The 17206-nt window shown below is 38.0% G+C and overlaps 1 protein-coding gene across 1 annotated transcript in view; it reads right to left on the bottom strand.

Annotated features, from left to right (window-relative positions):
- The window catches only part of LOC131985441 (CMP-N-acetylneuraminate-beta-galactosamide-alpha-2,3-sialyltransferase 1-like), an 88633-nt gene that overhangs the window by 13842 nt on the left and 57585 nt on the right, over positions 1 to 17206 (bottom strand). The window contains exon 4 of the mRNA XM_059350556.1: positions 13193 to 13386. Within this exon, the coding sequence (XP_059206539.1) occupies positions 13193 to 13386 (194 nt within the window). The remainder of the gene's footprint in view (positions 1 to 13192; positions 13387 to 17206) is intronic.

The raw sequence follows: 17206 nt of genomic DNA on the forward strand, positions 1-17206 counted from the left end.
TCTCGGCAAGTATAATAACAATGGCAGACAAAGATGTGTCGCTACAACATCTGTGCTGCTAATCTTGATCTTTATGGATGCCGAATACATTCTAATTAACACTGAATGTAAGATGTTAATGTTGGACTTTGATGTAAGCTAATGCTAGCGGGCTAGTGCTGGCCTGAAAACCCACCAGCATTAGCCCGCTAGCCCGTATCAATCACAATACAGTTAAACAAATCAAATAAATGAATGATGCACGTTTGAGTTGGTCTCTTTCAACGGCATTGAGTTGGTCTTGGTCTAGCTAGCCCGCTAAGGCTAGCACGATATCGATTGCCGGCTAACATTAGCACGCTACCTATCAAACCGTATGCATATGTATAATGACGTGTGTGCTATTTTTACAACACTCTGCAATACAATGAACCGTGAAACGCTCATTTTGACAAAAGCTCATATGTGTCGTTACGGATGGTATTGACAAACGGTTCATTCCGAGATCTTGTTGAGTTATCCATGTTTTTATTACTGATGCAAGAAAAAAAAAGGTAAATGGAGTGCACTTATATAACGCTTTTATCCAAAGCGATTTACACTACACACTATACTCATTCACCTGTTCACACACACACATTCATACTGGTCAGTGAGGCTACCAGGGCACACTGGTGCCACCTGCCACCATTGGGAATTCATTCACACACTGATAAACGCAGCAACGGGAGCAATTTGGGCTTCAGTATCTTGCTCAAGGATACTTCGCCATGTTGGCTGCCATGGTGTGGGATCGAACCACCAACCATCCGATCAGTAGGTGACCGATCTACCAACGGAGCCCGAGCCGCCCCCAAAACCTTAAAAAAAACCAAAGGCTCTGCAAAAAACTGTTTTTGTTCTGGCTATAAACAAGTTAATTTACTTAAACAACAACTGTTAAACACATACTTTCGAAAAGAATATTTGAAATTGTAGACCTGTGCAGTTTTCTCTCAGGGGAGTCTTTTTTCTTCCTCTTAAAAAGTGAGAGAAGTGAGAGTGTGCTAAATGATTAATGATTAATGGCGTCTTTAATGTCAAGGCTGTTTGCCTCCCAGCAGGCTGTTGAACATTATTTGTCTAATTATTATTCATTTGTCCTCAAAATGCTCAAAGCCAAGCAGCGCGGCATTCCATAACACGGCCCTGTGCTTCAAGGTGCAGCCCGATCACGCAGCATGTAATAGCCACCTAACACTTTAAAGGTCAGTGGTATTTCAGTACCGTCTCATTTCTTCACATTCTCACTATAGTTCGCTGCTCTCCTTTCCAAGAGTGTGTGTAAATTTTCAAAATGCCAGTTCCAGCTGACTAATAATCTTGATGAGGAATGAACACTGTAGATAGATTTTTATCAGGAAGGTGAAGCAGCGAGGCCAGAATGAAGCAACAGCAGTTTCAGGTGTGGTTTCAAAGCCTCAACAGGGTGAATGCTTAACTTCCAATGTGGCTCAAGGTTGTTGTGAGAGCAGTGTGGTTCTCTGCCTGTTGGTTATATGTATTAGTCCTTGAACCACAGCTGACATTATCTACCCTGTTTCTAAGTGTGGACTGATGAAATACCAGCAGCACAGCTCTGTAGACCAAGAGACCTATGCCTTGTAGCCAAACAGCAGGATGTTGCAATCAATTCTTGATCTAATAGTGAAGAGTTGGGAGTGCAAACCCCAAGCTGTTTCATCAAAAGTTGAATGTATGGCTCCTACCAGACTGCCGAGTAAAATAGCCAACAACAATGAGTGTCCTTTACTGACTGACTGATGTAATACCCTCACCACGGCTTATATCGCACAGCTTGTTAAAGGAGCCCTCAACGCGCACAATGTGGGAACACATAACGAGTGCTACAGGCTTATTATCTTTTGTATCACACTCGTTAAGCATTCACCTAATGAGGAGGTCAGTAATTGGGTGCTTACACCGTTTTTGCTGGGTGTGGGTGCTTTGGTTTAGTGGGGGGGTGGGGATAGTATCACAAGCTAATGATGAGGCGTAGATTTCAACATCAAGTTTTTTGGAGCCAGAAGTGTCCGTATTTGTTCTGTTTGGTTAGCAATGTGGAACACTTAACAGCCGAATCCTTCAAGCAGTGGTTTCCAAACTTTTACTGCAGGCCCCCGTTGTTGCAGAATACTGAAAATTGAAGTATTTTTAATAGCCAGGACACACCTTAAACTCCTGTCCCAAATTTCACCCATTCTCATCTGGTCATCCTAGCCTTTCCCTAAAGCACACACTGCTTTGCCTGATGTTACTCTAAATAGGGCCATCATTTAGAAAAATAAACTTTGTGCTGTATTGAAGCAGACTTGAACTAACAATTGAGACCATAAACGCATTAGGAAAAAGTTTACTGGGGTAAAAAATCAAGTGAGAAGGACGTTTATCCCTTAATAGGGCACTTTTTGAAATACTTGCAAATTCCAAATTTCAACCCTAGAGAATATTGGAGGATATTACATACAGCCAGAATGCGTAAAAAAACATAGAAAATAATATTTTAAGAAAAAAGTTTACGAGATTAAAGTGGCAAATCTACGAGAAAAAAATGCGTAGATTTATGAGATTTAAAGTGGTGAATCTGGCTTTCTTCCCACTTTTTCTCATAAATCTGTGACTTTTTTCGCGCAGATTTGCCACTTTAAATCTCTTAAATCTGCAACTTTTTTCTTGTAGATTTGCCACTTTAATCTAGCAAATTTGCTTTTTTTCCTCAAAATATTGGCTGAAGTGACCAAATATAGTTCTTTGCCTGATAAAGGGTAATTTTCTCCTAGACTTCCATACGATAGGATTCTTTTTGCCACTAATAGAGCCTGCCGGACAGAAAGGATGAAGATTTAAGCCACTTCTGCATTGGTTTCACTATTCATGAATAGTGAAACCAATGCAGAAGTGCCTTACAGACGAACTATACTTAAACCCAAGGTATAAGATTGTTTAACTTCATACACAAGCTCAGTGATACAATCAGATAACCTACTTTAAGATAATTGTTAATGTACTTTTGTGTGCTCATGAATTGTTCTGTATCCTGTCAACCTTTGACCATTGATTAAATGGCTAGCAATTTTACATCTGTCTGTCCCTTTAATATTTAAAAATGCAAATGCCTCATGGTTAACACATTAAGTTGCAATATTAACACTACTACAAGTAGTAGTTTTTGGTAATTTTCAGTCACACAATAAACATGTAATGTGTTGAAATGACACATTTTGTGTGTTAAATCACCTGACACAATTTGTGTGTGATAATGGCTCACACATTTACTGTGTTGAATTTGACATGTGTTAAAATCCTGCACAACATGTGTCATTTTCAACACCTCTCTTGTTGCAGTGCAGGCTGAAGAGACACCATTATGGAGAGGAGATTATGAAGGGCTACTTGGGTTTTCTCCAACAACTTTCAAATGCTGTTGCAGATTTATTGCTGATAGTAAAAACAACATTAAGCAGGTTGAATAAAGCCTCAGTTATCTTCTCGTCTTCAGTAACACACATCTAACAAAACCATTTCCACTGCAAACCTTCTGCTCGCAGTGACTGTCACTCTCTATCACTGCGAATTAATCAATGTAAACATGGCAATTGCACGACAGCAGTCTCCCAGTTAGTAATGAGACAAGGCGAACATTCCCATCATCGCTCTATATTTCAAAGTAAACAAAAGAATGACCCCACAGTTACTGCGGGGGAATAAATATTACAGCACAGTGTGGCCTGATCACGTACTATACATGCGTCTGGTGAACTATAAATCGAAACTTACGGCATAGGTATATGACTAGACCCCTATTAACCCATGGCACCAAGTATAAATCCAGCGTGTCTGTCTGCAGGCTCTTCTTTTTCACAATACAGGAGCCACCACCACACATTCTAAACACCTAAAAGTTACTTACATTCCCTGCAGAAAGAATCATTCACTGAAATTCATATTCAGATATATTCTTGTTTAACATTAACCTATAAACCAGGAATAATGCTTATTCATGCCTCCATACAGGTAGCAAAGTTAGGTTTGACCAGATTAACTATATAAATAATATACAGTTAAAAATTATATGTATGAAGAGTTGGAGCTTAACCCTCTGGAGTCCATCTATTTATTGAAAATACACGTTTTATTTACAGTAATAACCTTATATATGATTTGTAGACAAGCTGAGAAAGCCAGTTAAAGTGCAATCATCTTTCACAGTGTGCCATTTATGTTTCTAGACCATTTTTAAAATGTGAATTTTCTTTCTACAATGAAAACTACTACTATTTTTAATTTACATGCAAATAGACTATTTTGTAGTTTTATTATTTATTATTGTTTCCTGCTGTTTTTGTGTGTATAAATAGTAGAAAACAATGGTACATTTCCATAGACACCTGTGTCTTTTGTTTGTATTTTCTGTATTTTCGGCAGCTTTATACTTTTATTAAAATAAAATGAAAAATCTGACTGATAGCCAAGCTTGTCTGGAGAAAAAGGAGCCATGCATGTGATGTAAGGACAGACTGAAAGATGCTAAACAGAGACAGAAATGAATGCATAGGAAGTTGACAAATTTGAACCAAAATCTCCTGGACTTCAGAGGTTTAAATTCAAATTGGCTGAACTGCCATTTGTCATTATGAAACGTTCTGGCAATTTAAAAGCAGTCAACATCAGCAATATAATGGCTTCACAGTGCTAAATCCAACTTTAATTGCATTTGTCATAAACAATATGATGCGATTAACATATTATGTTTGTTTATGAACAGACTAACGAACAGGTCCTACACAATTTACTACTGAGCTGACACCGGCAACATCAAGGAGGTCAATTTCCAGAGGTGGGAGGAGGGAGGATGTGCGTGAGGAACATTGTTTGTTTACTATAAAGTTTTATTGGGATTATTTTGGGGGGTTACGAGACAAGACATGGTGAAGTTAGTCTCAAAGAAAACTGTACCGATGTGGCAACATTTCTGATTGAAACATGGATTTATAAAGGGAACTGGACACAGCGCTGGAGCCCCATTCATTCCTATGAAAGTTTCTCAGTGGCACACAAAGCCAAAAAGTTTGACTCCTGTGTATAAAATGAACTAGAATTCTATTCCTCTTGGGCATCTATGGGTCCAAAGAGCAAGCACACAGTAGACTGTAAACGTCTGCCAAATAAGTCGTCGACTCACAGTTCATTGCTCTGCTAACTTCAATGGAGATAAAATTGTTAAATTGTATACCTCTTTCCAAACGTAACTGGACCAAATAGATCAAACTCTGATAATGAAATTAATCATTTCAAATAAAATCGTATCCGCTGATTTACAGACATCACTTTCCCAATGTTAGTCTATAGGAAAACGTATTTTTGTGACCCATGGCATCACATGACGGACCCAGAAATTGTAATTCTACTATTTGGCCACTATGAATATTGGCTTGAAAGAATTGAGTCAAAAAACATAGACAAGGCACAAAAAGTGCTAGCAAAAGTCACGGCGACAGGTGCATTACCGCTACTAGGGCTGGGCGATATGGACCAAAAGTCATATCCCGATATATTTAGGCTGAATATATGATAAATATCCCGATATTTTTATCGCAAAGTGAGAGCAAATGTTCAGTCAAACTCAAAATCAAATATGACTTGTCACAAGTAGTTTTATCAAAACTGTTTATTTAAGTCAACATAAATACTGTATAACAACAGGAGTACCTTCTTTTAAAATCAAAGCTCCATAAAATGCACATTTAAATAAACAAATATCTTAAATAAAAATAGCCTATGAAATAAAATAGGCCAATCTTTTCCCCAAATAAATATATTTATATGAGAAAAGAATAACGAACATTACAAAAGAACTAAAAATGACAAACCCTAGTAAGAGCAGCACTTATATAAAAAAAGAAAAAAATTGAACTATATCTATATATATATATGCGATATGGTCTAATTCCATATCACATTTAAAAATACATCGATATATCTTTTATATATCGATATATCGCCCAGCCCTAACTGCTACCATGTGGACTGGAGTTGCAACACTTCATTCATGGACTCTCTCAGTCCTATAATGTTGGAGCAGCTGCTGAGTGCTATACTTAGTAGTAAAGTTTAGTATAGTGGTCCAGGCTGTATATAATTAACATAAAACGAACTGCAGTGTAAATTGCCAGTCATTTAAATTCATGTCACAAGATGGACATTTGATGGATGCTCTTGAGTTTATACGGTGCCCTGGCAACACTCATTTGTAGCGTGGGTAGCCCAAGTGGCAATCAAGTCCCTGAACTCCATTATTCTTTGTGTCACAATAACAAATAGGTTCACTGAGCAAAAGGACAGGATTGCAGAGTGGACTGAACACACATGAAAAAATAATGTTAAATGGAAATTTTAGTAATGATGGATTTTTAAAAGCAGTATTCTCAATGTGGTATAATGATATTATAATAATAAGAAAGAATGAGGCAAAAACAAGCTTTCAATACACAAGGGCTTGTTAAGCTTCAGGGTGCTAAACACAGTGCAGCTCATCTGTCCTTAGTCAGAGGTGGTTGATGGGTAAGAGGCACTTGTAAGGAGCGTTCTGGTCGTTGGTGGGCCCTGAGGAGCATATCATTATGCTAATAACACTCTCACAAAGAGAGGAAAAAGTTCATTCTCAGGATCTTGTCAACAGGTTTAAAGAACATCATTAGCAGCTATGAGGCAGACAGCTAAAGCTAGAAATCTCCTGCATTAGTTGTGTGAAAATCCGGGTTTTGAAGCTCATTTCAGACTGGGATTTTAGAGTCACAAATGTGACGTGCCTACCTATTACATCTGCTGGCTTTAAGATCCATCTTAATGAAGTTATTTGCAAGGGCTTACATCATAGTATAGAATATAAGCTTGACTGATCCTCAATTCAGCAGAGTAAATATGAATGATGAGACAATCACACATCGGAGACAGCCTACTTCGTTTCAAATAAAATATGCTGGTGTGCCACAGAGAACACACAAGTCCTGAGAGAATGTGATTGGATATGATCAGATACTTGGGGTTCAAGAGGGATTTTACAATATGAATCCGTATTTGTCTGGATTTGCAGGGACCAACATTTCATAAAAATGTATTCTGGGCAGATTGTTGCCCTCAAGCAATGTTATACACAAGTTTTGTGAAATATATATTCTACACCTTAGTGTGTTCCACTGCTCGTTTCGGCGTAGCTACCGTGACCTTTTGCCTCAGCACTATAACTTGCGACCAAGCATGACTCCAAATGTGATACTCAGACTAGAATAAATAAAAAGAAAAAGGCATATTTCCATAGCATGCTCCTGCAGGAAACCATTCTGCTAATGGCAAAGAATAACTCTTGTCTCCTGCCATCTGATAATTGAATTTGGAGACAATGCCATGCTGCTGTCGCAGCGGGGGCTGGCAAAGAAGATAAGTGCAGTAATGTGGTTTTATACACAGCAGGTTGACAAAGCCATGCTGTGATAAATTAAGAGCCATGCATGAATACTGCGTGAAATTTGCTTTTGGATATTTAAGTAGCGCTCGGGTTACTCTCTTGATAAGATCTTGGTGTCAGCCACATCATCATGAAGCCCATTTGCCATCAATCTTAACAGAGTCCTCTTTCACCCAGAAAATAATTTACGCTAGTGACAGTCTCAGTATCCACACCTTTATTCCACAGACCCAAACTACTGTCTATTTCGAGGTTAACTTGGCACCTGATTTTAATGTAGTTTGATGTAATGCACTTCATTTTCCCTCCAACATGGTATTCAAGTGTGAAATGAATGCAATATGCTCTTGAACTTATGCCCCTTCTTTTCTTAAAATTCCCACAGCGGAACAAAAAAGGTAGTATTCATGGCACAAACAAAACTTTCTGCTAACAGTCCCATTAACAATTACGGCTATGTGGAAAACACACAGTTTGCAAGTTTATGAAAACCTAAACGACAGCATAGATTATTAGTCAGTCACCTTCAAAATGACAAATATGACTATACACTCACCGGTCACTTTCTTAACTAGCGAGGTGTACCTAATAAAGTGGCGGGCTGGTCTTCATCTTCTGCAGACCATGGTTGTAACAAGTGGTTATTTGAGTTACTGTTGGCATCAAGCAAGGTTATTATAGTTAACGAAAACTAACGAAATAACGAAAACTAGAATTGAAAAAACATTTTTGTTAACTGAAATTAAAATAAAAACGAGAGTTTTCAAAAAAATTATAACTAACTCAAACTGTATTTTGTGGTTACAAAACTAACTAAAACTAACTTTTAAAAATCAAAGTGAAAATGTCCGTGGTTTTCGTCTTTGTCAACTTTTTTCATACGTCAACCCATTTGGTTGATATGAAACCTTTTTCATCTATTTGGTTTTATGAGTTAGTAGACTTATTGGAGCTGACATGCATGGCGAAGGAAATAAAGGTAACATTCATTTTCTTGCACCCAACAAATAGCCTATTACAAAAAAATTAAAAGTAACGCTAAAACTAATAAAAACTAAACTAAAACTAAGCATTTTCCAGAAAATAAAAACTAATTAAAACTTGCAAACCCACTCTATAAACTAATTAAAACTAACTGAATTTGAAAACAAAAATTGACAACGAAATTAAAACTAAAACTAATGAAAAATCCAAAACTATTATAACCTTGGCATCAAGAAGGCATCAAGGCTCACTGGATATTTGCTCCTTCTTGGACCATTCTCTGTAAACCCTAGAGATAGTTATGTTTAAAAATCCCAGTAGATCAGCAGTTTGTGAAATTATCAGACCAACAACATGCCACGTTCAAAGTCCCCATTCTGATGCTCCCTTTGAACTTCAGCAGCTCAGGTATACACAATAGTTGCAAAGGTGTACACAATAAAGTGGTCGGTGAGTGTATATGACGTTTAGAAAACGGCTGTCCTTCCGCTTAGCAGGCTAGCTAGCTAGCGCGGGTGTTAGCTGATGACATAGCATCATTCCAGCTCCCGATCTGTTCTTTGAACCAAAACGCTGAATTTAAGTACCTGAACAAACATCAGCATGATAGGAACTACATAAAATTACATTAGGAAATTTTTATTTGATGTGCACTTTGAGTTTTTAATTTGGCCCATACACTACAGGGGTTTATGATCTATACTGCAGCCAGCCACCAGGGGGCGATGGAGATGTTTTGGCCTTACTTTTGGGGAGCTGTCAATCAAAGCTTAGCTAAGCTGCTTGCACAGAGGAACTGTATGGCTGTTTTTGTTTTGGGTGAAGACATTCAGAGGGAAATAATGAGCGTCTGTTATATAGGCAATAATATGAGTAGTTTTTGCCAGTTTTAGTCTCAACAACTCAAACTAAAGGTATTTTATTCTGGTTTCCATCAGTGAAATATCAGTTACCATGGTTACATGTGTTGTTATATATCGCAAGGTTATCGGAAAAGCCTCTGGGTACCTGTTCACACTAGACTGGGATGCTTTGGTCGATGTGGACAAGATGTTTACTAGTGCAACAGGTCAATAAATAAACTTCAGAAGAAGAGAGTGTTTTCACTAATCAGGAGGATACAATGTGTGATTTATCAAGCAGCTCTTTGAGTAAGACTGTGAAAAATGTAAGTAAATAAATATGTTTCATTAGTTTTTATCCAACACAACAACCAACACTGACTACTTACATCATCAAAATATGGTTGAATAGAGATACAGGCAGGGATGGAAATATTGCAACACAAGTAAAATCATGTCTTATTCTCCTTTTGTCTTTTCTATTAAGTTGCATTAAGTAACTGAGGCCTATTTGTTTCTGCTGTATATTTAATGGCACATTAACACACACTTACAGTCTTGTTATGCCCTTCGCCTTTAAGTTGCACTTTCTATTACACTTAATAGATCAGGATGCTAGACAAGCACCCAGCAGGCCAGTTCTGTTTGTTGTTTGGTCCAAATTGTTCTTCCTTATCTCCAGCATGTGTCCGAGCTACAGGAGAGATGAAGTGCGATTCCACTATCTCTGTGTCTTCAACTCCATAAAGTTAGCTGTATTTCCACATTTACCAGATAAAAGAATTGACTTTGTGTCCAAAATGCACTTTTTATCTGCAATCAAATACAAACTGGAAACAGGTTATGGTGTGTACTTTAAAGTTTCCCAAATGATAAGATGCCTAAAAAAAAAAAAAAAAAAGACCACGGTATGCATCGGTCTATCAATTAGTTTCTCTTAGAAGAACAAAAACCCAATTTAAATGTAATTTTCTATAACTACGATGACTTATTAGTGCTTCAAACAACATAAAAATCATTATTCATGAGCATATTTTTTCGTCTGTCAGATGCAAAGGCTCTTTTTATGACTCAAATCTATTTTACTGCAGCAATCTGCTGAGCAAACAAGAGGCTTTAGCTGATAGTCTGACGCGTTTAATATTCATAATGGTCTAAAAAGGAGGCTTTAGAGGATCTGGGCGAATTGCATTGTGGATATCTGAAAGGCGTTGCTTTTCAGCCTCTGTTCACACTTATTCCTCATCCCATTCCCTATCAGTGTCATTGTTGATTCCATTTAGTTTAAAAATAAGTGTAATCTGCTGATGCTGATGATGATGAGTATCTTCTGCAGCCAATTGCGTCATCTTTTCTCTGCAGAAACAATCTTCAGAGTTTTATTTCTTACAGTATATAATAGGAGATTATTCAAAATTGTTATATAATATTCTAATTCTGACAATTCAAAGCAATTTCACTCTTTAGAAATTTGCATATGCCGCCCCTGCAGATCGGTTTTTATTCAGACAAAATCTATTAAAATACAGCCAAGACTCCAATCTATGACTTGTCCATTGAACTGAAATCTAAGACAGAATTTTTTGTTTACCCTTTGACGTCCAAATTAGCTTAATTTTATCACAAAGCCAGCAGTCCTGCAGCACAGAGTGCGCCCCTCCAGAAAACCTCCTTGTCGTATTTTCCATCTTTTCCAATTCATTCTGCACAGCTGCAATTGGTGTGACAGATTACAGGCAGCGACAAACTCCTCTCTTGTTCCCCGCCGCCCCCGAGGCACCGGATGAACATTTGAATACTCAAACTTGATTGTTTTTCATCCGCTGCTTTGTTAAGATAATTTTTTTTTTGCGGGCCCAGAACAAGGACGTGTGAAGTGAAAATTTGAGTGCGGGCCGGGAGGTGGCAGGAATAAATAAGAGAGAGAGACGCCTACCTTACACGCTGATTTAAATAAAACTGTTTGTCTGCCACTCCATTAACTGAGGAAACAAACTGAACCCATAATATGATGGAAACGCTGCAGCTGATTGGATCACATATTGTTTTAAAACTGATCAGGGCAGCAGTAAATTAACAAAGTCTAAAACTTTTCAAGCTAAAACTTTTATATGGCCTTGAGGCTAAGATCAGTGGTGGAATGTAACTAAGTACATTTACTCAAGTACTGTACTTTGAGGTACTTTCTATTTATGTAACTTTATACTTCTACTTCATTACATTTTAGAGGCAAATATTTTACTTTTTACTACTAGCTGACATCTTGAGTTACTTTTTACGTCAAGTTCTAACATAAAAAATATGATTAATTTAAAATGACTAAGCATTTTTATAAATTAAACCACATAACAGTTTACAGTTGCATCTCAATAAATTAGAATATCATGTAAAAGTCCATTTCCAGTATAATTCAAGTCAAATAGCCCCAACCAAGTATTGAGTCATATAAATGCACTTTTCAGAGGCCAACATTTCCATATTACATTATAATTATTATTATATATTACATTAACATACTTTTTAAAATTGGTCTTTTGTAATATTCAAAATTTTTGAGACACTGAATTTTAGTTCTTCATTAAATATAAGCCAATATCATTATAATTATAAGAAATTAAATAAATGAAGACATTCTGTGTTTTCATTCTGTGTGTAATGTGTTATTTCCACTTTTTGAATTGAATTATTGACATAAATAAACTTTTCTATGATCTATCTTCTGATTTTTGAGATGCGCCTGTATTAGTAGATAAAATGAGCCCTACTGAACAGTAAAATGTTGCTTCCATGAATGCATTAACAATAAGAATTCAACAATATATTTGAAACATACACAGTTGCTCATAAAGTTGGAATACATATTTTTCACCTCTCTCCATGAAAAGATTGTGACAATGTGATTTATTCTTGACAGATAAAATGTATATCTTCTCAAAACTTTATTAATCAATCTCTTGATTATGATTGCATCTGAAAACCAAACTATCCAACTTTATGGGTGACAGTGTATTTGTATAACAGTCAGCTTGGGGACATTCTGAATATAAGGACTTTTACTTTTGATACTTTATGCATATTTTGATGCTGATACGTTTGTGCCCATACCTAAATTGGTTTTGAATGCAGTTACGGAGGAGGATTAGATTAGCCAGGCAGGAGAAAAAAACAATGAGAGGAGGATATTTTTTTTCATTTTACACTTGACGAGAAATATGTTGAGAATAAAGTCAACTTTTTGAGTTCTGCAATGTTGGAAAGATATTCACAGATTAGCTATTCCTGCATCAGTGAGTCATCAGAGAAACATTGCTTTTAAATCTGCTTTTATATAATTTATGTGAATATTTTTATTCATAAAATGAGCAATAGCTACACCATCTAAGGCTGTAGTCGTACTAAAATCCCCCTACACATAAATTAGTTATTCCTTGTAGTAGTACAGCTATTGTTTTGGGAAAACCTGCTTTTATGTAATTTATGTGAATTGTTTTATTCATAAAAACTGATAAAACAATTCACATTATGCACTTTTTCTCCTCTCCTCTCCTCTCCTCTCCTCTCCTCTCCTCTCCTCCTAATTCTCTCCTCCTGCCTGCACCCAATCCTTTTTCTTCTGTATGCAGGACTTTTCATGTAGTGAAGTCATTTCACAGTGTGATATTAGTACTTTTACATAAATAAGGGATCTGAATACGTATTCCACCACTGGTTGAGATGCATATACTGTGATCTCAGGGACATTGTTGCACGTCTCTGTCCCCTCATTTCCTTTCACATCTATGCTGTCCACCTTTGAATAAAAGCAAAAATGTCTGCCTGCCAGGTCGGCTTTTCATTTACAAATGAAAGAACCCTGCCACCGCAGACTGAAGTGCTCACTGACCTTATGATGAAATCACAGGAGTCGATCAGGGCTCCGTACTGGGCCCCCTTCAGGTTCCCAGAGTTCCCCACCACGGCACAGGTCCTGCAGCGCTCGGGGCTGGTGTCCATGTAGAGTACCTCATCGGGGATGACTTGGAACAGCTCCTCCACCACTTCACTGAAGTTGGCCGGCTGCCTCTCTGACTGCAACCACTGGTGACACAGCAGAGACAGACCTCAGAGAGAGCCACGGCTCCGGGGCCACTTTAAGTTGAAGTGATTGAACAAGGGCAGCGGAGCTCGAGACACCGAGCACATTTCTGAAATAACCTCGGGGGCGGCTTAGCTCCGTCTGCGGGGGCTCTTTTGGCCTGGCCTTCTTCTGGTGGCTTTGAACTCGGAGAGACAGCAAATAAATGCAGCAATGTGTGCTGGTATATACTGTAGTGCTGCAGCTGAAAACACTATGTTCTGCAATCTCTCATCAGTTTCAATGTTTCAGTGACTCAGGCTTCAAATATTACTGTGGAGACTGTACCCTGCCAAAGGATTCTGGGAAAACAGTTTAACATTTTGTCATTTCATTTGGCATTGAATATGGGCAACAAGATATTATTTATTCAAATTTAGACTTTAATCATGAGCGAACCCTTGTGTACCTATTCCTCTTTGCCAGACAAAAATGTCTGCACCAAAAACTGTCAAATATTATTTTCCACTTTCACTGAGTTAAATCTTTTAACCAAGTTCAATCAAGATCATTACTACCAAACATACTAATTCACTTCCAGAATTGTAATCCTTAAAATGCCAGTTAGTTTACATAATGCCCCTGTTGGTGCACAAAAGTTGAATTATTTTCTGTATAGTTGATGTTGAGGCAAATTTCTTTTTTAAATTTTTTCTCAGAATGGGATATGTCAATGATAAGCAACATTTGTTATTTGTGCTATTAAAAAATACTGTATATTAATATTATTTTCCACTTTCAATGTGAATTTGAACCCTTTGTTTGCATAATATCACTGTAACCTTAAACAAGTTGCATTAAACACTGCAGTGCTCCATAATACAGCAGGAACAACCCTGTAAAAAAAACAAACAGAACAAGTCACAGGAAAGTGGGTCAATCTACACTGTAAAAAAACCCTGTGTTTTTACGGTAAAAAAACGCCAGCTGCGGTTGCCAGAAATTTACTGTAATAAATACGGTCAAACTTTTTTTAATATTACGGTAAAAAGATATTAGCACTGTTGATTTCACGTTTAAGACTGCCATTTTTTCCCATTTTTTACTGTATAAATAAAAGTTTTTTTCATCAAAAGAAACACTGTTTTTGACTAGAAAGTACTTTATAAATGCCGCATAAATTAAAGATTTTACCATTAAATATTAAAGTATATTTTTGTTAGAGATAAGACATTTAACAGTGAGAAAAAGTATTTTTTTTTAACAAAAGATAAATGCAAATAATCCTGTTTTGGCTGTTATATACATTGACAGTGTTTTATCGTCACTGAAACTGAATTAACTCATTTATCATTTTACAGTCTTTTACTGTCGTGGTTTAGCAGTTTTTCACCGTAAAATCTACAGACATTTTTTATACAGTGTAGTGGAAAATAATAAGAACTACAGTCTTGAATCCAGAGCTCTGATTGAAAGCCAGATACAATAGGATGCTTGATTTTATGCTGGAATGGCTGTGGGATAAAAATTGCCATTTTAATGGGTTTCAATGGGAGCAGGTTACACAAGATATCCTGGTCATATCTTCCCACCTAATTCCAACTTGTCCTTTATGGATATTGCATTTGGCTGTGTAACATGTAAGCTCTGACCTCCCATGGGAGGACGGCACCCGGGTACACCTGGAGGTCACGCCTTTGCCTTGCAGCGGCGCAGCCCGGACCATCTGGCCCTGGCTACCGTTGATATGTGACACTTGCCTCATCAAGCTCCCTGTGAGAAGCACTTCCTGAAATGAGTAGTGACAGGAGGCAACCTTGCAGTAATTTTTCTATTCTTGCCTCTAATTGGACATGGTGTGAGGTGAATGTGGGAATGCCTAAGGCCCTGGATGCCTTCCAGACAAAGGTAGGATAATTATGTGACATAAATTTTGTGAATAGACTTTTTTTAATTTAGAGAGCTGTACTCTAATAATGGGATGTACAGAAGGTACAGTATATATTGGTTGGGTAAAATTAAATTAAGGCTGATATGTTATTAGTTATATAGCTGGCATGAATTAGAAGAGAGTGGATTTAAAGAAGAAATCCTCCATAAAACACTTTAACAGCCATTGTATCTCATCATTCTGGCTTCATTTTTATGTTTGCTGTGTTTTATGATCCCTGTGGATGACTGGCCAAATGTAAGAGGCATTATATCCATTAAAATATTTCCAGTGGAGCGAGTTTGATATGAAGGAATGTTTAAGCTACACAAACAGTAAATACCAGGTTTTGGTGTCAGTCACTTCGAATCTGATGGCTTTTCTCTTGAGCAGCCATTTAACAGTGACACTCAGCAATCATACAGGTGACAAAATCCATCATGAAAAAGGCAGAGATAACAGTTCCTCCACTGACTGCAGTTTGAGGTGGCAGTGCAGAAGTAAAAACTAGATTAGAGTTTATAGATAGAATGGAAATCAGTCTAGAACTTGATCTTTTCTAGATATACATTCTTATTTAATAACTTAAAAAGCAATGCTTTATCGCCTCACCAGACTGTGATAGTCTGGAGACATCCTGGACAGGTCAGCTGGGATTGGTCCAGACCTCCATCACCCGAGTTTAGATAAGCGGTTAAGGATAATAGAGGAATGAATGAATGTTTAAGCGTCTCTTAGAGGCTTTATGTTTAAGAGTCTTTTTGTCACCATGAGGTTACAAGGCAGCCAGCAGAGACTCCAGGAAGTCACTGCGCCTGGCCCAGCTGTTCTCACTCCCAACTCGTCAAATACCAACGCTTAGTCAGCGCCCCTTGGCATCACATCTGAATGCACAAGGTTATTTTTAACGTCTATATGAGACAAACTGGGCCTCAACAACAAGTTCACAGCTATTTGAATGTTGCTGTTCCAGGTTTCAGCATTGCTACGTGTTTGTATCTGAGGTAATAAATCATGAGAGAAGTAGGGTATTTTCTCATAGACTTCTATGCAATTGGGCACCTTTTTTCTTTTATTGGAGTCTCCCCCTGCTGGCAATTGGAAAGACCCTTTCATAGTGCAGTCCGCAAATGTCCCGCTATATTGCCGGAAAGATCTGTGCCGGCTTTTCGCCTATGGGTGTTCATAGTGATCATATGAAGGCGTGATATTTGTGCCCTTTCATAGTGCAGTCCGGCGTCGTGGAACGAGGTGGGAGGATAGTAGGAGGAGACGATAGTCAGAGCAGCAGCAGTGCTGTGCATTAGCACAGTGCTAATAGGCTACACAGTTAGCTCTGTAGTAGTACAGTGTATATGTGCTGCAACACGATGTGTTCAGTTAGCAACCTCTGTTTGTTTACAACAAGCACCAGACACTCTGTGCACAGTTAGTGATGCCGGTTTGTTTACGATCAGCAGCGGACACCACGTGTACAGTAAGCATGCCGGTTTGTTTACAATAAGCGACGGACGCTGTGTACAGTTAGCAATGGCAGCCGCAGTGGACAGTGATTCGATGACTGTCGGACCAAGTGGGAGGTGTATGTTAGCGCAACATCAAATATTTCGCCTTGCCGGGATGTCCCGTTTACAGTGGTCCCGCTTCCAACAGTCCCACCAATTTTCTGCTTCTGTAACCTCCTCTGCAGGCGGAAAATTGGTGGGATCAATTGATCCCGGCATGCCGCTTTGGGCGCATTGATAGTGAAGTCGAGACGTTACAGAGACGTAAATGTCCCGGCATGAAACGCCACTATGAAAGGGGCTTATGTCCACCTCTTGTATACAATTATAGTTTGTGCTTATTCATTATTATTGAAGATTATGCAGGCTTTTTGTGTCTGGGTATCAGCTTTGGGCTCAAAGCGGCGA

Source organism: Centropristis striata, chromosome 14 (genome assembly GCF_030273125.1).
Source record: "Centropristis striata isolate RG_2023a ecotype Rhode Island chromosome 14, C.striata_1.0, whole genome shotgun sequence".
Classification (NCBI taxonomy): domain Eukaryota; kingdom Metazoa; phylum Chordata; class Actinopteri; order Perciformes; family Serranidae; genus Centropristis; species Centropristis striata.